The 25,587-nt window shown below is 43.4% G+C and overlaps 1 protein-coding gene across 1 annotated transcript in view; it reads left to right on the top strand.

Moving 5' to 3' along the window:
* Positions 1 to 640: 640 nt before the first annotated feature.
* The window catches only part of PLBD1 (phospholipase B domain containing 1), a 50,679-nt gene continuing 25,732 nt past the window's right edge, over positions 641 to 25,587 (top strand). The window contains 7 exon segments of the mRNA XM_075067701.1: positions 641 to 733; positions 735 to 804; positions 807 to 845; positions 848 to 1,012; positions 15,706 to 15,925; positions 18,868 to 18,951; positions 21,478 to 21,616. Coding sequence (XP_074923802.1) covers positions 641 to 733; positions 735 to 804; positions 807 to 845; positions 848 to 1,012; positions 15,706 to 15,925; positions 18,868 to 18,951; positions 21,478 to 21,616 — 810 coding nt within the window.

Raw genomic sequence — 25,587 nt, 5'->3', positions numbered from 1 at the left:
GAAGTGGGTATTCACCCACGAAAGCTCACGCTCCAAAACGTCTGTTAGTCTATAAGGTGCCACAGGATTCTCTGCTGCTTTTACAGATCCAGACTAACATGGCTACCCCTCTGATACTTGCTCAGACTGTGGCATCAGCCGTGCACCGCAGGGCTCAGGCTTTGGCTTTTTGCCCTGGGCTCCAGCAAGTCCGATGCCTCTGGTTTATTTTGATTGGACCCCCTGAAACCTGCTCATGCCCCCCCCCAAGAGGGGCACCAGACCCCAGATGGTGTAGACAATAGAGCATGAGTGGAGGGGGAAAACTAAAGACAGGTAATCTTGGGTCATTTCGCAGGTCAGAAACTTCCCCTGTGCCCTTGGGCAAGTCGATTCACCCTGTACCCAGCTCCCACCTCTAAAATAGGAGTAGTTCCGCCCCCCCCTCTCCCCCGTGAGGCTAAGTCCCTTGCTGAGCGTCAGGGCTGAGGACCGCACCAGCACCTAGGTACAGAGACATGTCTGTGGGCAGGGGCTGGTGCGTGGCGCATCCCTATGGCTCTTGCCGCGCTGAGGAGTTTGTGTGGGTGGGTTCTGCGGGGCACGAGGGCAGCGAGCCAGGGAGGCGGCAGCGCCTGCCCACCCCGGTGTTTGGCGGGAAATGCTGGCGACGCGGGCTCAGGAGCGTCCAGGTGCTGCTACCGCCCGCCCCCACTACGGCCACGCCGTGTCCCCCTGGCTAAGCCCCGCGACCAAGGCACAGCCCGGGCGGGAGGGCGGCCCCCGGGCAGACGCGGCCTGGGGAGTCTGTACTCTGTAGCCGCCTCCCCACCCCCAGCACAGGGCTCAGTGGACTGGGCGTGAGCCGGACCGGGAGGAGGCGGGGGCAGCGGCGGGACATGCCCTGAGCTGTCCCGAGCTTCCCCAAGTCCCGCAGCCGCCCGGCCGGGACACGCGGGGAGCAGCATGGCCCGACTCCGCCACGCAGGTTGCTGCTGGGGGCTCATCCTCTTGTGGGCGGCGGCCCGAGCAGGTGAGAGCGGCAGACGGACGGACAGAGCTCGTCCCCCTGGCGACAGACACTGGCGCTGCCCCGGGGGACTGACAGACCGACCCCCTCGGGCAGGGGACAGAGAGCGAGAGAGACGAGACACAACCCCCAGGGGGATGGACAGAGAGACAGGCACGGGGCCGTCTGGGGGCCAGACAGACACTGCAGCCCCCACAGCCTGTCGGGCGGGGATTCCCTGGCTTGGAGTCTGTGCCAGGCACCCAGGGTGGCTTCCCAGCGCCGTGACAGACAGACCCCCGCAGGGCTCCCCCTCCGCACCCTGAGCGCAGCGCGGTCTCGCCGGGCAAAGGGCTGATCAGTTCCATGGCTCTGCCTGGCTGAGCTCGTCCCTCTGGATCTTCGCAGCGAGTCACGTTGTACGAGAAAGGCAGCCGGAGCTGGTTGTGCCTGTCGCTGACCTGACCATAGCTACAAACCTTCTTGCTGCTTGCGGAGTTACTCTAATTATTTTCCATAATAAACCCTTCAAAGTGGAAGCAGGTGCCAATTCAGTGATTGTGTTGTGCACCAGGCCCATTCCCTAGTGAGCCGATAGTTATGACCCTTGCTGCCCGGAAGTATCAGTGGAGTTGAATTGGCATGAAGTACAGGGTCTGGCCAGGACAGGAATGTTTGAGGCAGCCAGCACACATTATAAAGGGATTTAAAACAAACTTCCCCTTGGTTAAGCCCTTCAGTTCTGGTAGGAACCAATGATAGCTAAGTGGTAGTAAGAAAAGAGGCAGCACTGCTTCCAGAGCAGGTCATGCCCTGCAGTCAGGAGGGAAGTCAGTACAAAAAGGTTTATTTAGATGCCCATATTTCCTTGTGTATAGCTATCATACCCAGTGGAGGATAGTGTTTGTAGGCAGGGAATATTATAGTAACGAATATGATACAGTGTTACAATTTGTAACTTTAATTAATTTTAAAGTTCTGATTTGTGAGTGTATAATAAATATTGTCCTTTTAGCCTCAGAAGTGCCACATATATTACAAATCTGGTGCTTTGTGTCTGTATATTAACTTATTGCCTCCTGCTTGTTGCTTTTACTGTGATCGGTGGGAAAATATCAGGTTATTTTTAAGAAGTTCCTTGTCTATATTACAAAGGAGAGAAGAGATCCTGCACAGAGCTGCTTGTCATTTTATATCTGCATAAGATATTTGTAGCAAAAGTTGTAAAGTTAAAATTAGGTTAATTTAATATCTAAAGGTGCTGTAGCACTTTCAAACTTCTTCATGGATTGCTTTGATTTTTCTGCCTCCAGTTTATTCTATTGTCACCACACTTCAAAGCCAAGGGTTGGATTTAACTGATATGTACATTTTTGGTGGCCCCTCAATTTTCTGTAGAACTGGAGCTTCTATTTTAAAAATTAATTTCCCACCTATTTTATTTGAGAAACCTTGCAGATATGAATGAATGCTGTTGGGGTCTAATTGTATGCAGCTAGAAAAAATAGTCCTGAGAAGTGTGAACAGTCCTATTAAGCTCAATGGAAATATGAAACATAGTGATGAGAACAGTAGGGATATTACTCAGCAACTGGAAGGAAGGAGGAAAGAGAAACTAAAAGGAAAGACTGTAAAAGAAGGGAAGGAGAGACTGATGGAGAATAACGTGGAGGACAGTGAAAGGGAGGCTATGGCTGTGGAGGGATAGTGAGGAGAGAAGGAGGAAGTTAAGCCAAATAGCCATTGTATACAAAATACTATCCAGAGTTCAAATTTGCAAGAAGTAGTCTGACATCTCCCCCAGCATGGGAACAATAGAAATATATCAGGGTAGGAGGCAGGAACTCCTACCTGATCTTCTCCCAGCTGTTGCTGGGGTTCACAGGAATCTGGGTTTACCACACATTTTCCAGAATTGTCCTAAATTAGTTACTTTCTTGCCATAGAACAGTAAAAAAAAAATCAAGACACTTTTGCTATGAAATGGATGAGAGTCCAATTTTGTGGGAGGAGTGGCGATGGGAAGAGAGGTGAAGCTGTCCTACCTTATCTCAAAGACCTATATTTAAAAGAAAATGCATTATTACATTTGTGTGATTCAGCAGTCAATGGAAAGGTAAGGAAACTCAAAAAGAAACCTGAGATATGGTGAAAGTGTTATAGCCAATATCTGACTGCTTCAACAGCTTTGTATTGCTGTGTAGGCAGTGACTACAGGATTACCAAGTAGCTAGTAGAGCTGGTCAGATTGTTGTTTGAACAGTAAATATAGGCTCTTTTCTTTTTTAAGAGACTTGTCTAAATAGAACATTTTTTTATTAATTGGTTCGCTATTCAATATGGGTTGAAGTAGTTTGATAAATTTCACTCCACAATTTGAGTGCTGTTTCTAGGGAGTATTCAATTGACTACTCTGTATTTGAAATTAGTGATTTAAGATTTCTGATTAGCTATGTCACTTAAATCAGCTGGTATTGTTTTTCTTCCCTTTTTTGGGTGACATAACTGTTTTTGACAAACTTTTGTACAAACAAAACTTAACTGGTATGCAGGGGCTGCGGAAGCCATTTAAAGTGTATGTGGACCTCTTAGGCATTCCCCCATACCCCAAGAGCCTGATTCCCCTGGCCCATGAACCCCTATGCCCAACCCCTCAAAATTTGAGTGAGTGGCCTTGAGACCTGGTGCATGGGGTTGTAGTACCACTTAGGTTTGGCCTGGCCAAAAAAGTGGTGAGGCTGGGACCCTGGTGCCCCTAGCTCCGCAGTTTATGCTTGTATGTATGTTTGTGAAAATCATGCATGAAAGATTCAAAATGCAATACATAATTCACGTAAGGTTTGAATGTTTCCCCCCCCTCACACCTTCCCACCATTTGCACATATCAAGTGGTGAGATGAGATATCTTGCTTTGACATGATAGTCTGGGGGAATAAACAAGAGTTTGGGCCAGTAATTAAGTCTGCTACTGAAAGAAGGAAAACCCAAGTAGTGTATATCCAAATAAAACAGAAGGTATTGGCCTTAGATTTGTTTCTTAATTTGGAAAGGATTAGGTTTCTTCTCTAATATATGTACAGTATAAGGAACTCTATAAACAAGTACTAGAGATTTAACATTTGATACATATTTCAATCTTAAATGTACTTTTGAAAGAGTGTAAACTTCCTATTTTTGGGGAGGGGCTTCTGAAATCTTATTAGGCAGATAGTAAAAGCAGTATCAAAATACAAACACAAAAATGGAAAAACACCATAAGTTCCTCACTGTGGTTGAATTGAAATATTAAGCTTGACATCTAACCATTGAGCAATGTGTTTGTGGGCTGAAAATGAAAGAGGTACAAATATGTACAAGTTCTGCATTTGTGGTTGCCAAGTTGTGCAGAAATTATTTTCACGGAAATGGTAGGTATGGTGTTGTACAATTAATCCTTTGCATTACCCCACCTAATTTATACTGTCCATCAAACTTAATTGTGGATACTTTTTGTAATTAAAATGTGCTATTTAGTATATTCAAAGCACTTGAAGAATACATCCAACACCTACTTACTACACTGAGGACTAAGCCTGCTAACTTGGGCAAAAAATACTGGTGTTATCACCCCCCCCAAAGTTGCATCTCCTGCAGTTTTAAGGAATAAATCCATTGTTTAGTATGTCTAATTTTAAGATAAGGTCCATCCGTTAATAAGCTTTTTAAAATATGTAAATCTAACCTACGACTGGCTGAGCAGCAAGAAAAAAAGTAGTAATTAAGAAACACTTGAAGAATTTTACTGGTATTATGAGATGTGCCAAATGGTATTTGGGTAGCTGTGGAGCTGGTTGAATGCGGGGGAGAAAAAAGTCTTTAACTTATTTGATGAACATTAATTACATTTGTCAAATAACATTTACTGAATATTGTTCGACCTGCTTTCTTGGCTTTTCTCCCTACTTACTTTTATTTCTTATAGTAGATTGTGATTTTTTTTCTGGACAGCAGTGTGTGTCTCCTCTTTTCCTTCATTCTCCCTCAGTCTGTTCTCTCCTTATTTCTCTTCATTGTGTGCGCCACTGTCTATCATGCATTGTATATCTTTTCTTTTTTCTACACCATCAAATAAAAGAGCATCTCATTTTTAGCATATCGCATTAATCTCTCCCCCTCTCTCATTCTGACTCTCATATCTAGCCACACATGCAGACACAGGGCTTGGGAATTTTACCAGCAACTGATAACAGAGGACCACTACCTACCAGACAAAGACTTATTCAAAGATGGGTAATGGCTTCCACTGTTTAGGGTATCATCAGATGAAAGGCAAACACCATTTAGCTTTGGGGGAAGAGGAGGGTGCTAGGATTAATACTAGAGTGCTGTCTCTGGATCTTTCCTTGGGGAAAGCAGTCTTTCATATCAGCCTCCAGCCAGTATGTATTTGCTAAATTTGAAGTCCCCTCCTAACCCTCAATGACTACTGGAAGGGAGGAGGCATATTCTTGTTTCATTTGCCTTCCCACCCCCATAGTGCCGTGGCTGCTGTAGGGTGCGGTAGGAGGTGTCGCCACAAACTACCCTGTCCACAGGGTTTTGGTTTTTTTTTTGACTCATCCTCAGTGAATAGCTCCAATGTTTGCCTCTGATTGCTACGCAGACCTTCCAAGCAGCAGCAGAACAGAAACTGACCCAATTATTATCAATTTCACTGTTGTAATTCAGAATCCTGTGGACTGCAGTGGACACTGACAAGACAGTGGCACTGTGTATCAGCAGCTGTGGCACTGAAACTGTTTGCATCACTTACACTTGGTTCCTATTTATCTTTTCAAATACCATGTGTAGACATTTTAATTATTTATTTATTTTTAAAACACTGTAGAAGTTAATATTATTCACCTGGGAAAGATTCCAGGTTGCCCTGACAAGTTTTCTCAAGTCCTGTGTATGTTATTGATTTTGATAGAAGGTTTATTAATGTGACAAAGGTTCAGAAGAACTATAATTGCAAGGTCCATCACGATGTGTTAGTTCTGTGTGTTTGCTTACAGAGTAAAATGCTAGTAGTATAGAAAAATTGGAATGGTCTATTTGTTCAAAAAGTTTGGATTATATTGTGATGTAAATTTATGTAAGTGCATTCAGACCTTGCTAGTTTCATGTGTTTACAAGTGTTACAGGGTAGAGCTAAAGCTGAATAGGTTGGCTGCAAGTCAGGTGGAGTGAGTTAAGAAGGACTGGGTGGATCCCTTAAATGTACTTTTTCAGACTCTTGTAGTAGTGTTTGGGTTTTTTGAGAAGAATAATATTGTTTTTGGAAGTTAGCCGGATTCTGCTGAAACAAACTTAACTTTGTATTGAATGGAGATTTTTGTAGGGCATTTACTTCATTTAAAAAAATGAATTGAAAGAAAACAAACAGCAAGAGTTTAAATTGGGTTGGCTAATAAGGCCTGTGAGTGGAGAGCACTTTTCTGGCAGTTCTTGTGAGCATATCAAAGCTTGTCTCCCCTTCTGCAGATTGTAGTAAGTCATAGAAGGAGAGGCGTGAGTTGGGGATGGAGGAAGAGAATTAAACCTGCTTGGGGTGTGAGAGTAGTGGATGACAGAGGGGGAGAGTCTTCTATTCGCACCAAAAACTTTATGTACTTTAAAGATTTTTATATTTAGAAAATGTTAGTGTCTAGTTTTTAAAAACCTCCAGCTTTCCCCATTCCATACCTACTTTTGATGCTCCCCTTTTGTGCTCCCAGAGTCTACACACATGCCTACACATACATGCATACCTTCTCCCCTTAATAATAAGATTGAACAGTTAATTAGCTCTTTTCATCTGTAGTTCAAAGCAGTTCTTCACAAAGCCTCTTTCCTCCCTCATTGCCCCTTGCCCGCATTTTGAGACCAGGGAGTACAGCTCTCCATGGCTTTTACAAATCCTACCCTTTCATGCTTTCCCCTGGTCTCTTGCCCTCAACCTTATCCATGCACCCATGCAGACAGCAGCAGGTCAGATTATACTTACAAACATTTAAAAATAAATTGAAAGCCTACTGTAATAGCTTCAAAGACAGCTCTGTACCATTGTGGCCCAGAACTGAGCCATGGATTACAAGAAGGGAGAGCGTAAAGCAAAATAATGCATCTTGCCATTTTGAAGCACCTCTGCACAGACTGTTTCTCTACCTAAGTCTAACTGATTGGGAGTCAGGATCAGGTTTTACTTCAAAGTGTTGATTTTTTTTTTTTTAAAGGCAAAACAGCAAACAGTTGGTTTGCTTCAAGGAAGAGAACATCTTGCAACATGCAAATCCTCTAATTACTAAATTAATCCTTCAGTGTAAGAATAATAATTAACTTCTCTAGTTGTTCTTGGTTGCTTCCCATTTATTCACTAGGTTAAGGAGGAATAGAGTACTGCTGTCCTCTCCTTCCAGTTTTCCACTTCCTCCTCTTTGTATCCCTGTTCTTATACGCTCCTAGTTAATGCTTGTCCTACCTACTGAAGCACTGACCCCGTCACATAAGCTCTTTATATTATAAATCTTTACAAGTTATCCACCAACTCTTCCTCTTCTCCATCCCTCAAAAAACGAAACAAAACGAAAAACCCAAATTGAAAGATTCTACTCTTCAGCAAGGCCAACAAAATATATATATATTTGGAGTTTGTAGGCCAAGTAATTTTGGAGATATGATTAGTCAGAACAGTCCTAAGAAATTTCTCATTGCTGGGTAAAAATGGTTCTGGGTTGTGACATTCAGGGTATTAGCTTTTTTGAGTAAGGTGTGCCTTGGGGAGCAGGCTAGAATTCAGACTTCTAATTGGAAGCTAGCTTCTACCTTAGTAATGGAGATGCTAGTGCTGCTCTGTATTGGACCTGTTGTACCATCTGTTTTCAGGAGAATCTGGCTTGTACAGCTGTTTATTAAATCTTGTTCTCTCCCCATTCCTTACCCTTCACTACTAAGTGGTCAGTTTTTGTGAACTCAGCTTGCAGCAGAGTGGATAAAAGTCAATGCGTTTTTTTAAAAAATCAAACAAAAAAACTCGAATTTTTTTAATTTAAATTGGATTTTTTTGATAAAATGCTTTTTTGAGGAAAGAGCCTATCTAAAGATATTTTTTAATTAAGATTAAAGCTCAAAGATATCTCATCGTGGAATAGGGATTATAAATTCTAATTCTGTAGTATAAGACAATATATTCATGTAATGTTTAAGAAAAGTTTTGTAAATGAGTTCCAATAGTTCATGGATTAGGGACCCAATTTTATGAGGTTCCAGGGGCTTCTGTATAGATTATTTAGGTTAATTATCTATTTACCCGATAGGGCTTAGTTCTCAGACTAGAAGATACCATCAGTGATCCTTAGTTTTGCAGTTCACAAACTGGATTTGTGTCTCCAGAGGTAACATGCTTGTTAACAGCAAAAATGTTTTAAAATAAATAATAGAGATGAGAAATAACAGACCTCAATCCTATTGTCCCTCCGCAAATTTGTGTACACAGAGTCAATCTCTTACCTCTCTCTAAAAGTGCAAAGTTTCAAAAAGTTCAATGAACAGAAGATTGTTGGGGGCGGAATAGATCTGGACAAGGAGAAAAAGTCTGGAGATAAATTGAGAAGGGAGGGCCAAGCAGTAGAAACAAAAGTGAAACTGCTTGAGCAGAATATTCCAGAAGTCTAGAGGTCTTTCTGAATGTAACCTTCACTGATTTGAGATCTATCATGCCATTCTCTCACTAGAAGGGAAAACCTATAATGGCAGCAGGCCGTAAAAGAGACCCAGTTTGGGAATATTTTAATGAAGTTCCTCTACCTGTGGGGTAAGACAGGCATGTGTGCAAAATGCAAACAGTGCAACAAAGAAATGCAAGGCCTGGTTGCCCCGAATGAAACAACATCATGAGAAGTGTTCCTTCTCAGGAGGAAGCTGCATTGAAGATGATGAAAGGAACATGTCTGAACATGCAGGATCTTCAGGTTGGTAAACTTTTTTATTTCATACTTCTTCTTTTTAAGGACTGCCTGTCTTCCTTCTTGGACTATTCTTGAATTCTCATGTTTGAGCAAAAAATATAGTTGTTACTCTATGGTACTATCATTTTAGATGCAGTTGTGATAAAAAATAAATAGCTGAAATAGGCAGATCTTCCTTTTACAATTTCACCTTTAAAGTAGTACTGAGTGTCAGTGAATGCAATGAGTAATACTAAATGAGCAGTATGGTAATAATAATTAAATAACTGCATTGACTTATTTTGTTTAGGAGAATCCATCCTCAACATACAGGATTCTGAAGACTATCCACCTTCAAGATCACCATCATTTTCTATAGTTTCAGAGTTATCTGCCAATGATAATGTTTCAGTCACATCATGTATGTCACATAGCCACAGTATATCACCTGTAGCAAAAGAAAAAAAATCTCCATCATCCAGAAACAACCATAGATAAGTTTGTGATAAGAACCAGCAGATTACAAAAAGAGGTAATTGATGAAAAAAATTGCCCAGTTTGTTTATGCAACAAACTCTCCTTTCCATATGATTGAGAACCCACACTCATTAACATGGTTCAGTCATTAAGACCAGGATACAGTTCACCCAACAGAGCAGATGTTGCAGGCAAATTGCTGGATAAAGTGTATGAAAGAGAAATTGAGCAGTGTGCAAAAGGTCTAGAGGGTGAAATTGTTAACCTGAGTCTTGATGGGTGGAGCAATGTCCACAATGATTCCTGTTGTATGTGCTTGTGTGACAACAGAAGAAGGGAATGTCTTCCTTACAGAAACAATTGATACATCAGGAAATGCACACACAGCAGAATACTTACAAGTAGCAGCAGTAAAAGCTATAACAAACTGTGAAAAAAATTCAAATGTCTAGTACTGCAGCTTTGTCACAGACAAATGCTGCAAAATGTATCCAAGAAGAAGAAATTTAGAAGAGAGTCCCAAACTAATAACATATGGTTTGCAGTGCTCATTTGATGCACTTCCTAGCCAAAGACTTCAGTTGTTCCAGAAATAAAGGCTAATGTTTGAAATTGCAAAATACTTCCATAACAACTACTTTGCAGCAGCAAACTGCTCTGAAAAAAGTGGGAGGAACCAAGCTAACTCTCCCACAAGACGTGCGATGGAATTCAGTAGTGGACTGTTTTGAGTACTATATCAAGAACTGGCCCTAATCTGATGACAGTTTTGAACAAACTGTGAAAAAAATTACAAATGTTAACCAGATGGCGATGGCACTGTCACAGCCAAAGTTCTGAAATTGGGCTTAAGAGAAATCTTGAACACATGCTGAGTACCCTGAAGCCTATTTCTGTAGTCGTGAACAAAATGCACGGAAATAGATGTTTTATTGCTGACGCTGTTGAAATTTGGGAAGGAATGAGTGAATCTTAAGAGAAATTATGCAACGACAGAATTAAATTACGAAGCTTTAAAATAACAAACGAAAGGATAAGCACTTTCTCAGTTTATTTTCTGCAAATATTCTCAATATCCAGTACAAGGTCAAACCTTTATGTGTTGAAAGAAGAGGAATGGCTACATGGTCAGCTTTAAATTGCATTTCCCCAATTCCCCAGAATTGTATTGAATGAAATGCACGAGTTTTAATTTTTAATTTTTTTTTTTACAACCTGGTGGCAGTCCATCTTCAGGAACGGGGGCACTGGGTCCGGAGCAAGTGGAAGGACCCCTCACCGCTGAAGTGTCAGAAGAGCTGAAACCACTGCCGGGTATTCAAATCGGGCCCCCGCAGTTCCTAAAGCCAGCCCTGGCTGGCTATGACATTGGACACATCCAGCAATCATCCCTCCATAATTCCAACTATAATAAACTTCAGAGCTAAGGGCGAAATATTCAAGAAATTATTTGCTGATGATGTGTTTTAAAGAAAGCCCTGGGTCTACACTGGGGGAGTGAGGGGAATCATCGATTTTAAAATATGCAACTTCAGCTATAGAATAGCATGGCTGAAGGTCGAACTTAGATTGAGTTAGAATCATTACAAGCATTCTCGAAAAAAGTGCGGGATCAAGCACTATCTCCAGCTCATTTTTGCAAATTTCTCAACTACTCGCCGAGCTGGAGTTCAAACCTTAACTGCTGAGAGAGAGTTGGCTATGACATGGACATCGCAATCTACACTCCATAATGCAACTAAGAAATCGAGCTAAGGGTGAAGATTCAAGAACGATACCGGCGGGTTGTATGAACGTATTTTTAAAGAAAGTCACACCAGTTAAACTGGTGGAAGTCACTTAAGCTCTTGATTCAGAGACAGTGTGAAGTGATAATCTCACTTTTAACAGCAGTAGCTTCTTCTGCCGGCTGGTAGAAAGAATATTTTCTTCCTTTTGGACTAATTCATTCCAAATTGAGAAATTTGTTTGGGACCTGAAAAAGCAGGAAAGCTTGTTTTTCTTTTCCAGATTATGAACAAACAGGAAAATGAAGGTGAAGACAACTGAGTTAGCTGCAGAAGCCAATATTTTAAGTTTCTCATGTTGACCTGGCTGATACAGTCGATTTAATTTTTTTTTTTTTAATATTAAAAACTATTTTTTAGTTAAAAACAATTTTAACAAAAACAAACCTGATTTTTAAAAAAACTTGAATGTTTAACTAAAATCAAAATTCATATGCTTGTTTTTACCCTACTGGCCTGGGTTTGTCGCAGCTGTTAAAGAAAAACATCCAAAATACATAACGTTGTTTTAGTTAAATAAAACAGCTTAAATGTCTGTCTGGTGATGTTCTCCTCCTAATACAGCATGGCAAGAAAATCCTCCAAATATTAATGATTAACCTGTTGAACTGGAGATAATTCACTTCCCAATGACTTCATAAATATCTGCTTCAGTTACCTTCGGTAAATGAAATAACTAATCATTCATTTTCTGATATAACTGTAAAACTAATCTGAAAAGTTTTCAAAATAAATCACTTTAAAATGTATAGTGTGTACCTTCTAAAAATGAAACCCTACATCTATCTCTGAGTTGTGAAGAATATGTATTGAGTTTATAACAACCAACAGGAATGCACTTTTATGTAGAAATCCATGATTAAACTGAGTCTTCCTGACTAATTATTTAAATCATGATTTAAACCAATTTGATTTAATCAAATTAAATCAAATTCACCCTGGCTTGCAGGGATTGTTTGTAATTCTTTTCAGCACTACCCGCTTACCAGCCTGATGAAACCAGCTCTTGTTTTCATGGTCGTTCAGCCCCTGTGAGTCTCACCTGACAATGGACAGTACAGATACATTATGTATTACCAGATGAAAACTAAGGAGATTTAAACTTTTTTCTCTGCAATATGTGCTTGAACAAATGTCAAGCCTTTCATGTCTCAAACCACCCTCTGTTTAGCCTCCATCCACACTGGTCAAGCAACACCTTTTAAAACATTTACCCCAACTGCCATTTGAGAGGGAGTACTGGAGTGGTTCCCTTCCCAAATATACATATTTGCATTTTGTTTGTGTGTTACACCCAAAGTACCTGATATGCACAGAACTCCTGTAACAGTGAGTCTGGAAAAAGAGAAATTTATTTCACTGGCAAATAATAACCAGAGATGGACTTTAAATTTTGATTCAAGAAAGCTGTATCGCTTATGTAGCTGAGCATTATGAACACTGACATGATGAGAAACGGTTACTGCTCTGTCTCCCTGAACACTAGACTGGCCAAGAAAGTGTTTCTGATTGTAAAGTTACAACCTTTTAAAGTAATAAACGGTGAAGTAAAAATAATGAAAACTGCCTTAAAGCAACTGAGTTATCACAGTGTCAGAAGTGCTTGAGCAAGAGCTTAGCAACTCAGAAAATATTTTTTTTAATTGAAAAACTTCATTGCTTATGATGGAAAAAAATTACTTCTTAACAGGATATTTTAAGGCACTGAGCAAAATGGGTGCAATTTATTTGAAATCAAGCTAGGTATCCAATCATGAATGCCATTACCTACTGCCTTTTCAAAGCATTAGATATTGTGCTGATACTCATATCTTAGTTATTTTTACGGTGCTAGTCATAGTATGAATGCTAAATACGGTGAGATTCTCAGGGATGTCCATGCTGCATTCAGCTCTCTGCTTGGCAGGTTTCTTAGTGTGTTTCTTTTATTTTTCTCTCCTCTGTTTTCCCTTGTCTTCAGTTCTTGCCGGAAACCTTTTGCACAAAGGTGAGTCATGTATTTTGTTCTGAAAATTCAGCCTTGGGCTTAGTCTTATCTCTTCTAGAATAAGGTTCCATGGTAAGTAGCCTTTGACCAAAAATGCCTTGTCTGTAGCTCTTGCAAGTTTTGTCCTTGGCACCATTAGCTGTATTGACCTAGAGGAATGCAGGCAGTGTTTCCCACTCTCCCATATGTATCATAAGTAACACAAATTTGGACCTTGCTGGAGCCAGTCTTACCCATGAGATGAGAGGCTCATCCTTCAAGTGATTTTTTTTCAGGCTGTCTGGAGAAAACCCTCTCTGATAAATTGCCTTCCCCCATGTCCTCATCTCCTGGGGAGTTTGTTTGTACAGTCACTTAATGACAGCTGCGGTAGAAGACTTGCAAAACACTTCTCTCCTCAGGAGCCAAGAAGGTTTTGGAGGAGGGGAAGAGAGCAGCCAATACTATTTACTCAAGAGAGAAAGGGAAGGAGAGAACAAAAATTACCCAGCAGCTCAGAGTATACTGCTCCCTCCCTTCTTGTGAAAAATGGGTCAGTCTTCTCTCTGTTCCTCTATCCTCCCCTTTCCTCTTCTGTAATGCTCCCATACCAGGCCTGGGATGGAGGAGAAGGTGGCCCTCTTGGAGTTGCCCTCTCCCAAGGCCTGCAAGGGGGTGTTTGTGAAGATCCACTGGAGCTGACCCACTCCCAGGTGTGTGCGCATGTGCCTCTCTCTCTCTCCCGCTGGAGCTTTTCCTCCATCTTGGTCTAGATGGGGATGAAGAACCTATACAGGAGGAGCAGAGGTGTGCTGGGAGTGAGGGGCACATATGGGGTAGCAAGGCAAGAGGTGTGCAGAATTGCTGTGTGGCTGGGTTTGTGGAGTTGATGTGTAAATGGGATAAGTATGAGGACTGGAGATTTGTCCCAAAATAAGTTGTTTTAGGATTGAGAGTGCAATGTTGATGTGGGGGCTGGGACATAAAATTACTTGTGATGGCCAGAATTGTATTTCTCACTGTAAATTGGCAATGTGAATTGACACACATATTGGAGGTGGACAGGGGAAGTTAGAACACAGCTCAGTAATTATTAAAATAAAATAATAATAAAAAACCCTTACAATTTATGAGACAACCTCATAATTTTGTGGGTTCTGAGTCCTGATTTTTGAACTTTTGGCGTTTGCAGTACTGTGCAGGTGTCTTGATGGGTTGTGAATGGAGACTTGAAGTTATCAGGTCCCATGTCACTGAGGGCTGAAAGATGAAGGCTGGAATTTTCAAAAGTATTCGGCATTGGTCTTTTGCCATTGACTTCCTACCAGAGCAGAGTTAGGGGAACTCTGAGCACTTTTTGAAAATGCCAGATGAAGACCAGTATTTTGAATTGGTAGAATAAGTGAATAGGGACAGATCATGGAACAACACTGTGATGTGCTCTTGGCATCTTTTCCTGTATTCTGTACAGTTGAGTTTCTGTGCTGCCTCCACCTTCAACCTCTGATCCAGCGATTTAGAATAGTCCAGTCCAGGTGTGGGCAAACAACGGCCCGTGGGCCAGATGTGGCCCACAGGACCATCCTGCCCGGTCCCCGAGCTCCTGGTTCAGGAGGCTAGCCCCCGGCCCCTCCCCTGCTGTTCATCCTCGCCCACAGGATTGGCTCGCTCGCTCTGCCGCCGGCATAATGCCCTGGGTGGTGGGGCTGTGAGCATCTGGGGCAGTGCAGCTGCAGAACTCGGCCTGACCCGGTCTCTGTGCTGCATGGTGGCTGTGGCAGTGGCAGCGTGGCCCAGCTCCAGCTGGGCGGCACAGTCGTAGGGCCGCCAGCCATCAGTTCTCCAGGCAGCATGGTAATGGGCAAGGAGCAGGGGGGGTTGGATAGAGGGCAGGGGAGTTCAGGGTGGTGATCAGGGGGCAGGGATATGGGATGGTGGTTGAGGAGTGGAAACGGGGTTGAATGGGTTCGTCATCAACTGTTTGTAGATTGCTTTCAATATCTCTTATTGTAGGATTTCTTCTGAGTCAGGTATGGAAGCATCTTTTTTTCTATATCAGGACTCAACTGTGGCTGATGCTATGCGTTGAAAAGATTATGGACATAGTTTCCTGCAAGTGATATAGCATTAGCTGCTTCTTCCCAACTCTGCCCTGCCAATGAGCCTGGCCTTAGCTCTGTTCCTCAAAGGCCATCTCTAGGCCTGAGTAGGTAGTCTGGTTTTTGCAGCTTTTCATTTTTCCCCCCCTTTAAGATTGTGAGCAGAGGTGTCAGATATGGTGAGCCAACCAGTCTGTCCAGTTGTCTGTTACTTAAGTCAGCAAACAGGCATCTGATGATAATTATTCTAGGTCATTAATTTATAGATTGAAACTAGTGACCTAGAATTGGTTGGCTGCATAAACTTCACTACCAACTGTCTGATCCATTTAGTTCTCCACGAGGGATAGGGTATCTCAGTGGAATGAGTTCCCACACTTCTTATTGCTGGAGACATGTAATACAACATTCTAACTTTCTCCTCCTTGGTTTTTGTTTGCAGAAATCCGCTATGCAACTGTATATTGGATGAAAACTGAGAAAACAATCCAGGTCAAAGACGTATTGGACAAGAATGGAGATGCCTATGGCTTTTACAATGACACCATACAATCAACAGGGTGGGGGATTCTGGAGATCAGAGCAGGCTATGGGAGTCAGTCCATAGGCAATGAACACCTCATGTATGCAGCTGGCTTTTTGGAGGGCTATCTCACAGCTCCGTAAGTAAGCTAACTTGAAAAGTACTCCGTAAATACCTCATTTCAGTGCATGATTCTGCCAGCTTTTCTCTCTCTCTATTTTGATGCATATAAGTTAAATATAATATTAACACTTATCACCTTTCATCCAAAGATTTCAAAGTTAGTTTGTTTTTTAATAAAGAGTCTCACAATAGCTTGGAGAGAGAGATGAGTATTAAACCTATTTTACTGATAAGGAATTGAACCACAGAGCTTAAGTAACTTTTCTAAAATCCAGCAATTGGAATGCAAGCCAGGAGTCCTGTCTCACATTTGCCCCAAGTAGATCACAAATGATGAATTAGTCATTCTTTAAAATTAGCTCTTAAGGAGGGTTACGTACATCTTCCCTTCCTTTCCTTGCTCAAGTGCTGGATGAACCCCAGTTAATATAAGGCAGTTGTTCTCCCTTGGGACATGTGCATGAGTCTTCCATGTTGAAATCTGAACACAAATGGGGGCATCTCAAGCTATAGTTTCTTCCCCATCTAACTGCCTGCCACATTCATCTCTGTGCATTCGGAGGGTCTGTTCTGAATTTTCTCCCATAAGAGATAAGTAAGTCTCTTTATGCCCTTGTTCTCTCCTTTTGCACACAGCTGTGACCAAGCAGCTTAACTGCCTCTTTTAAAGGCTCTCCTCTTCTGATAACAGCAAGTGGAAAGCATAACAGTCTGTTCCAAGATGCCGAAAGCTTTACTTGCATCATCAACAACTGCTCAGCTGTCAGGCATCAGGCTACAACAAAATAATCTAAATAGACTGGCATGCTCTATTTCACTCAGGAGCACATAGGGAGGTTCTGTGTTTCAGAAAACTATGAAAATTTTTTTTGATGAAATAAACTTAGAGGTGCTGATGCTCTTCTACTATATCTTATCCTTTACTGTATGTGTCCTGCTTTGCTTTTTCTTAACTTGTTAAACTTGTTATAAACAAAATGACTTACAAATAAAGGAGAATCAGTACTTCATCCTTCCTCTCCCCCCCACACCCCTCCACTCTTAAAAGGAAATAATTTGGCTATTCCTGTGTTCATTTAGTGCCCTGGACACTGATTAAAATGAGGACAATTTTTTTTTAGCATTGGGCCCAAAAACTGTGCCTTACCTGGTATTATGAGGAGGCAGGGAGAGGGAAAGTAGTTTATTTTCTCCTTTATTTCAATGGAACATGATAGGCCCCAGAGAACAAACTTTAAACTTCAAATATCAGTGGTTAAACGTCTCTCTGGTACGTTCTCACCGAGCCGGCATCCCATCAGTGATGCTCCTCTTGATTTCAAGAGGTAAATTGAAATTCTCCTTTGGAGTGTACCTTGAGATTCTCAGTGCAGTTTCATGATTGCCTTACATTTTGTCCTAGGTAGAATAGAAAAGCTTTAACTTAATCTAATGAGCTGATTACTGCTTCAGTATGACACCATTATAAAGCATGAAAGACTTAGATGTTTCATCAAATATCAGAAGGCAAATGAAAAAAATCACTTGAGTCCCTGAACTCCTTCCTCCCTTGTGTGTCTCTGATTTGTGCAAGGAGGCAGGGCCTCTCAAGAAGCTACAAGTCCCTGATTCTGCACTGGTTTGGTCAGTGAGCAGCCTAGAGATGCCACTAGTGTAAAGTCTGCCCTATGTTGCTGGACATTCACTGGGTGTGGCAGATAGAGGGGTCTGTCAGGGGGCTGGTTACAACTCCTTGATTACCTGCCCTGGCCCAAGTATTTATTAGAGCAACCTGGGAGCTTCTCTAACTTGCTTATCTGGCTATCATCCCCAAGGGACCATCTGCCAACTGGAGTGTATTGCACTCTGGCCATTCCCCTTCCCTGTCCCCAGCATGCCTTCTCTGCTGGGGACTGAGGGGGAGGACTATGTAGGGGCCCACTCTGCTAGTTCTCTGCCTGCTGGGGGAATCCCCAGAAGAGGAGTCATGGTGAGTCTCTGCTTTGTGCCGCCTGAGTGGTACAATGGGAGCAGAGCTGAGATGAAAGTTTTCTGCTTACGAGAGACATAAGTGGTGCATAGGCTCTCTGCACAGGAATGCATTTCACCTCAGAGAGGAACTGGAAATAAGGCTTGCAGATCTTGCAAACCTATTCCTCCCAATGAGGGTTGCCCTCTTGGTGAAATGACCTAGGATTGTCGCAGGCTTTAACAGAAAGAAGTCTGGCCTTGTGACAAGATCTCAGCATGATCATATACAACCCAGGTTACGTACTTGGCTCTGATGTATTGCTCTCAATGCTAGGCAGGAGCTCCCTACAGGGATGAGTGGCTTAGTTCTGCTCACTCTGGATCCCAGCAAAGCTCTTGGCAATTCCCATCCATTCCTCTTCCTCAAAACAGTACAGCCAGAGAGAGTCTTCGGTGCTCTGGAAGTGTGCAGGGCCCTTTCTTCCCTCTCTAAATATACATTTTTTGCAGAGCTATTTAGCTAATCCATTGAGGAAGAAACACTTGGTTAACTGGTAAGTAAAACACTGTTAGATGTCAGTTGAGTTTTTCACAAGCTATCAAATCAGCATCCACCTGATTGCTTTCTTGATCCCAAATGGGATCATCTTCCAGTAACCCATTTGTGTCATACTTTCAATTAATGTGCTAGGACATCCAAAATGCTATTGACCTAAAGCACGCTTGAAAACAGAAATTTCATTATAGGTATACTTTAATCTCACTCTCTCATCTTTTTCCATTGTAAGACAGTTTGAGTGGGTGGTGAGCTATGCCATTTATACTCTGAAAAGTTTCTTATTACATGCCTCATGGTTTGTCTTGCACCAGAGATGCAAAGGTAATAGAGTGATAAAGAAACAGCTGACTTGTAAACTCTGCTGCTTATCTGTTACTATTCATGAAGCCAGAATTGAAAGAAATGAAGGGAAAATGGCAGATAATAACTTTTGACACTTATTCTTTCAGGCGTATGTATGACCATACTTCAAACCTGTATCCGCAACTAATTAAGAATCCCACCGTTCTAAGCAGAGTTCAGGAGTTTATTGGGTATGTACTGAGTTACTAGAAATGTGATTCTTGAGTTCATGGCTTAGAAATAAGAATGATGGAATCCTCAGGTCTTTCAGCAGAGTTTGTTGATCTTGTTTGTTTGCTAAAAAGGAAGTATTGGCTCCTTCTGTTATGATTATGTACCTAACAAGAATAAGAAGTGCAAACATATATTGAGAAGGGAATATGTCCTGTTCCCCATTCTGTTTCTTCAAAGAGGCATTTGCACTAGCACTGCAAACAGGTTTAATTAATGCCAACTAACTCACAAGCTTACTGTATTCAATAACTTTATGGACAAGCTTGTGTATTGAATACCACATTGGACTATCTTTTGGCACCTGTAATTTTTCCATATATATTTCCCACTGTAGACATTTTGTGTAGTGTATATTCTATAAGGTCAAGCACATTGTATGTTAGTTACCAAGTGCTGGAATCTCTCACACCTGTGAGAATCAGGAATGACTTTGTTCAAGTCAATGGAGTTACAGTAGTCTAAAACCGGTGAACATGGGAAGAGAACCAGGCCCTAGATTGGGAGGCTCAGCATTTGGCCTACCTTATTTATTTCCTTAGGTTCATGTGTTGATATATTTTCTATTTTCTTTCTTTGACTACAAATATTTCTGCAAAACCTCAGCCATTTCTGTAAAGTATTTCTTTTGCCCATCTTGATGCTGGGAAGCGATGGCTTCACGGGTCGCACGCTCTGCCACCATGTCAAGGTTCCTTCCCCACTCTGAACTCTAGGGTGCAGATGTGGGGACCTGCATGAGAACCTCTAAGCTTAATTACCAGTTTAGATCTGATTTTTCTGCCACCACCCAAATCATTTAAGAGTTATTTGGGAAACTCTTGTCTACCTTCGCCCCTAGAATATCTCCCTCCCAAATACTATAACTCTTCCCTGGGTAGCCTTAAGAGACTCCTCCACCAATTCCCTGGTGAACACTGATCCAAAGACTCTTGGATCTTAAAACAAGGAAAAATTAACTTTTCCCCCTCCTTTCCCCCCACCAATTCCTGGTGAGTGCAGATCCAACCCCCCTTGGATCTTAAAACAAGGAAAAATCAATCAGGTTCTTAAAAAGAAGACTTTTAATTAAAGAAAGAAAGGTAAAAATCATGTGTAAAATCAAGATGGAAAATAACTTTACAGAGTAATCAGATTCATAGAGCCCAGAGGAACCCCTGCTAGCCTTAGATTCAAAGTTACAGCAAACAGAGGTAAATCCTTGTAGCAAAAAGGAACATTTACAAGTTGAGAAAACAAAGATAAAACTAACGCGCCTTGCCTGGCAGTTACTTACAAGTTTGAAATATGAGAGACTGGTTCAGAAAGATTTGGAGAGCATGGATTGATGTCTGGTCCCTCTTAGTCCCAAGAGCGAACAACCCCCAAAACAAAGAGCATAAACAAAAGCCTCCCCCCCCCAAAGATTTGAAAGTACCTTGTCCCCTTATTGGTCCTTTGGGTCAAGTGTCAGCCAGATTACCTGAGCTTCTTAACCCTTTACAAGTAAAAGGATTTTGGTGTCTCTGGCCAGGACGGATTTTATAGTATTGTTATACTATAACTAGTATAACTATAAAGGCTGTTCCCTTCCCTTTATAGTTATGACAGTGCCTTTTGCACATCTTGATGCTAGGAAGCGATGGCTCCACGGGTAGCATGCTTTCAGTAGTTCTGGACCCCACACTAGGACTTGTGCTTGTGGCTCATGCTGTTATTGCTGCACATATAAGTAGTGATCCCTCTCATAAGGTACTACATTAAAGGCGTTTTTTCTTTTTTGGCCGGTTCAAGGAGAAGTTAAGGATCCCAATGCTTCCTTACTACCCCTTTAACCCCCAGCCCTCTTTCCTCAATGAAAAGAATAGCAGGAAATCACTATGCCCTGGCAAAGATTCCAGGTGAAGTTCCATGCTGCATCTCAGCACTGCAGGTGTAGCCCAGGGAGGTGGGGGGGGTGTGTGAAAGTGGCTTTATACCACTATTGCATGGCCCAGATTATGGATTGCTGTGGGAACTGATCTGCTTTATAGCAACCTTTGCTGGGCTGCCTATAGACTGCTACACAGTACAGAAAACCTGTAGCCCTGAGAGCTATGACCATGCCCCTAAATGTTCCCAGAATGCACACTGTTCCTGAGCCTATGGGGGTGGGGGAATTGGAGCATCATACACCATTTATGTCAGCCCTACCCTGCACAGCACCGGGGAATTCAGTTGCAGTCATTTTATACTCCTGTATGCTTACTAGACTTGGGTAAAGGGGCCGGAGCAGGGGCCAGAATTTGGTCTGGCCTGTTTTAACAAAACATTGTGTTTTATGTTCTAAGCTCTGTCTGGGAAGTGGAGGGGAGGAGACAGCTATTGCTGAGCATCATTATCACAGCTACATTTGCCTATGGTTAATTCACTCTATTATTTAGTTAATTACAATGTAAAGTATTGTTCTTTGTAGGATGCATGGAATATCAAGAGTGCTCTGTAAAACCAATTTTTTTCCTTTGCAGGAAACAGGATCAATGGACCAGACAACAAATCAAAAATAATAAGGATGACCCCTTCTGGAGGCATGCTGGCTATGTTATTGCACAGCTGGATGGGCTGTACATGGGAGCCCAAGAATGGGCTAAGCACTACAAGCAAAGAGTAAGAGTGTTGAAGCTCTCTAAGTGATTCTAGGGGGAGAAGGGAAGGATAGGGTAATTTAAAGTCAAAGACATAGAAGATATTTAAAGACAAAGGTCTCTGCTTACCTATTCTGCCAGGGCCGGCTCCAGGCACCAGCTCAGCAAGCAGGTGCTTGGGGCGGCCAAGGGGAAGGGGTGGAATGTCAGGGTCTTTGGCGGCAATTCGGCGGCGGGTCCCTTGGTCCCTCTCAGAGGGAAGGACTGGCCGCCGAATTGCCACAGAAGAAGAAAGCGGTGCGGTGGAGCAGGTGCCGATCGTGGCTTCTTTTTTTTTTTTGCCACTTGGGGTGGCGAAAACCCTGGAGCCAGCCCTGTATTCAGCATACTAAGCTTCCATTAACATTAGTGGATGTTCGGTATAGATGATGTAACAAACAAATTTTCAGTGCAGATCAGAGAAGTGTTCTCTAAAACTAATTTGCAACTCTATCTTCTTGAATGCTGGTTGGGTTGGGAATGATTTTAGAATGCACACTCAGATTGGAAGATTGCATTCTTAATTAGTTTGTGGGCAAATAATTCTTGGGTGTTCAAAGTGGCAAGAATACTGTGAATAAAAAACTGGGAGGTCACTAAAGCTTTCACCTTTATTTTCAAAGGTAACTTTTAAAAAAAAAAACCCTTTGAAGCCCTGGATTTCTTTTTAAAAAACTAGTCTTTCATTTTAGAGTATGTGTGACAGTATTATGGCAGAGCTGTTTGTGATTCATATTAGAATTTGTATTGGAAGTATCATTACCAAGATCCAGATCATCAGCTGGTATAAAACAGTGTAGCTCCATGAACTTCAATAGAGCTACAGTAATTTAGAACAGCTAAGGATCTGTCCCAAAATGTCTAATGCATTTCACACAGTGAAAACAAGGACTTCAGTAACTGACCTTTTAAACTTTGCCTAAGAACTGCAAGGAAGTGGGCAGGTTGGGGGTGGTGAACTGCAAAGCAGAAACATTTAAAATAGTAAAGCCCACACACACACACACACCTTTTTCTTTTTTCTGTAGAATTTGCTTTGGGCCTTTATTGCAGGGGAGGCCAGAGAGTGAAAGAGAATAAGGACAGTATCCATTCAGAATAATGGAGAGAGACTTCTTTGTAGGCCAGTGTACCTATTGGGTTTCCGGGAAGTGGGTGGGCAGAAGCCCGCCCACTGCTAAAGGATCCCCCCCCAGCCTAACGGGAGAATCCACAGGACCTCAAAAACCCAACTGATTTTGGGGGACAACTAATAAAATAACAGGGACAGGAGTGCAGTCAAAGGGTCATAAGAAAGGAGCCTGACGGGGACACCGAGCAGAGAACCCTGGACAGAGCCCACTGCTCCTTGAAGGCATCAAGGGAGCCAGTGGACGCTGCCCAGAGGAACTCTGCCCGGATGCGTGAACGGACAGAGGATCGGAAACAAGCCCCACAGTCACAGGGGTCTCCATCGCCCAACCTCCACTCCCTGGTTGTGTAGATGGCCATTTTAGCCAGGACCAGGAGGAGGCTGACCAGAAGGTTGTAGGCCAGTGTACCTATTGGATTCTGGGAACTGGGCGGGCAGAAGCCCACCCAATGCTAAACGATCCCCCCCCAACCTAAGGGGAGGATCTACAGGACCTCAGAACCCCACTGATTTCGGGGGACAACTAATAAAAGAACAGGGACAGGAGTGAGGTCAAAGGGTCATAAGAAGGGAGCCTGACAGGGACACCGAGCAGAGAACCCCGGACAGCGCCAACTGCTCCTCAAAGGCGTCAAGGGAGCCAGTGGACGCGGCCCAGAGGAACTCTGCCCGGATACGTGAACGGACCAAGGATCGGAAACAAGCCCCACAGTCACCGGAGTCTCCATCAGCCAACCTCCTCTCCCTGGTCGTGTAGATGGCCATTTTAGCCAGGGTCAGGAAGAGGTTGACCAGAAAGTTGTAGGCCTGTATCTATTGGGCTTCCGGGAAGTGGGCGGGCAGAGCCCGCCCACTGCTAAAGGATTCCCCCCCAGCCTAAGGGGAGGACCCACAGGACCACAGAAGCCCACTGATTACGGGGGACAACTAATAAAAGAACAGGGACAGGAGTGTGGTCAAAGGGTCATAAGAAGGGAGCCTGATGGGGACACCGAGCAGAGAACCCTGGACAGCGCCCACTGCTCCTTGAAGGCGTCAAGGGAGCCAGTGGACACCGCCCAGAGGAACTCCGCCCGGATACGTGAACGGACCAAGGATTGGAAACAAGCCCCACAGTCACCGGAGTCTCCATCGGCCAACCTCCTCTCCCTGGTCGTGTAGATGGCTATTTTAGCCAGGGTCAGGAAGAGGTTGACCAGAAAGTTGTAGGCCAGTGTAGCAGGGTGGTCCCCTGCTCCTGCCTTGAAGGGCTTAAAACAGCCCAGAAGATGGCTGTAGCTGGGGCAAGAAGCCTGGGCTGATTGGGGAAAGTCGCTCAGCTGTGGCCATGCTCCAGTCAGGCCCAGCTGGCCCCTATAAGAGGCTGGGAGCCCGAAGTCCCTCTCTGTTTGTAGAGGGAGATGGGCCTGGCTGCAGGGAGCTAGAGATAGCGTACCTGAGTGAAGCAGGGCTAGGGAAAGGCTGAGGAATTCCAGCCTGGAAAGCCCCAGGCTGCGGCCTAGCACAAGGTCAATGGGTACTGGGGGTTGCAGAGGGCAGCCCAGGGGTAGGCCAAGGCAGCAGGTCCAAACCCACCTTGCCAGTGATAAGTAGGCTGATACCCTGGGGCAGACTGCAGTATGGGGCTAGATGATGACTGGCAGTAGCCTGATACTGAGGCAAGGTGGGGATAGTGGGTTGGGGGTTCCCTAGGGAGGGGAGACCCTAAGACTGAATGGTTACTGCCAGGGGGAAGCACCCCAGACAACAGGGCACTGGGTCCAGGGAGGGACATGGGGGCCAAGAGGACAAGTGGATCACTGGCCTGCAGAGGGTGCTTCTGGCTGGAAAAAGAGCTAATTCCCAGGAGTCACCAGCAGGAGGTGCTGCAGGGGTGAGTCTGAACATCTACAGCCAGAATTGAGATTATGTTAAAAAAGCTTGACTCTCAGACAAGAGTGCACAAGCTTTCATAACTAGAGCCCTACCAAATTCACGGCTATGAAAAACGTGTCAGGGACCATGAAATCTGGTCTTCTCTGTGAAATCTGGTCCTTTGTGTGGTTTTAGCCTATGTTATACAGTTTTCACGGGAGAGACCAGCGTTTCTCAATTTGGGGGTCCTGAACCAAAAGGGAGTTACAGGAAGGTCACAAAGTTATTTTAAGGGGGGGGTCACAGTATTGCTGCACTTGCTTCTGTGCTGCTTTCAGATCTGGGTGGCTTGAGAGCAGCAGCTGTTAGCCGGGCACCCAGCTCTGAAGACAGTGCCTTGCCAGCAGCAGTGCAAAAGTAAGAGTAGCAATACCATGCCATGCCAGCCTTACTTCTGTGGTGCTGCCTTCAGAGCTGGGTAGAGGGGAAGTTGGCATCTATGGTGAATTTGGTCGGGCCCTAACTATACAGAATCCTTTGGATTTCAAAGGAGTTGCTGCAGAAATTCGATCAGTGTCTTGAGGCTCTCCCAGAATCTGGAAGATGAGATGCTAATTCCTAAGCAAATAGATTCATCAGAAGACTTTAGACATGTAGGAGTATGCCTGTGATGTCCCCTTTTCTCCCTCTCCCCTGTCTCCCTAGGGGGATGCTTGTTCTAGGTTCTGGGTGATCATGACTTAATGCCAGATGGAGGATGTTCTAAAGCATTCAGCATTGGCCTAGTCCTGCTCCCACTGAAGTCATTGGGAATTTTACCATTGACATCAGTGGGGGAAAGAGTTAGACCAGCACTGAGCGCTTTTGAAAATCCCTTGCAGACAGTATACAAGTATTGTGCTGATCCAGTCAGCAATGGTGTATGCATCATCACAATCACTTACCTTGTACACACTGCCAAAGAACAT

Source organism: Chelonoidis abingdonii, chromosome 1, assembly GCF_003597395.2.
Source record: "Chelonoidis abingdonii isolate Lonesome George chromosome 1, CheloAbing_2.0, whole genome shotgun sequence".
Classification (NCBI taxonomy): domain Eukaryota; kingdom Metazoa; phylum Chordata; order Testudines; family Testudinidae; genus Chelonoidis; species Chelonoidis abingdonii.
The sequence above is the reverse complement of the archived record's forward strand: the minus strand, read 5'-3'. Positions and strand labels throughout refer to the sequence as shown.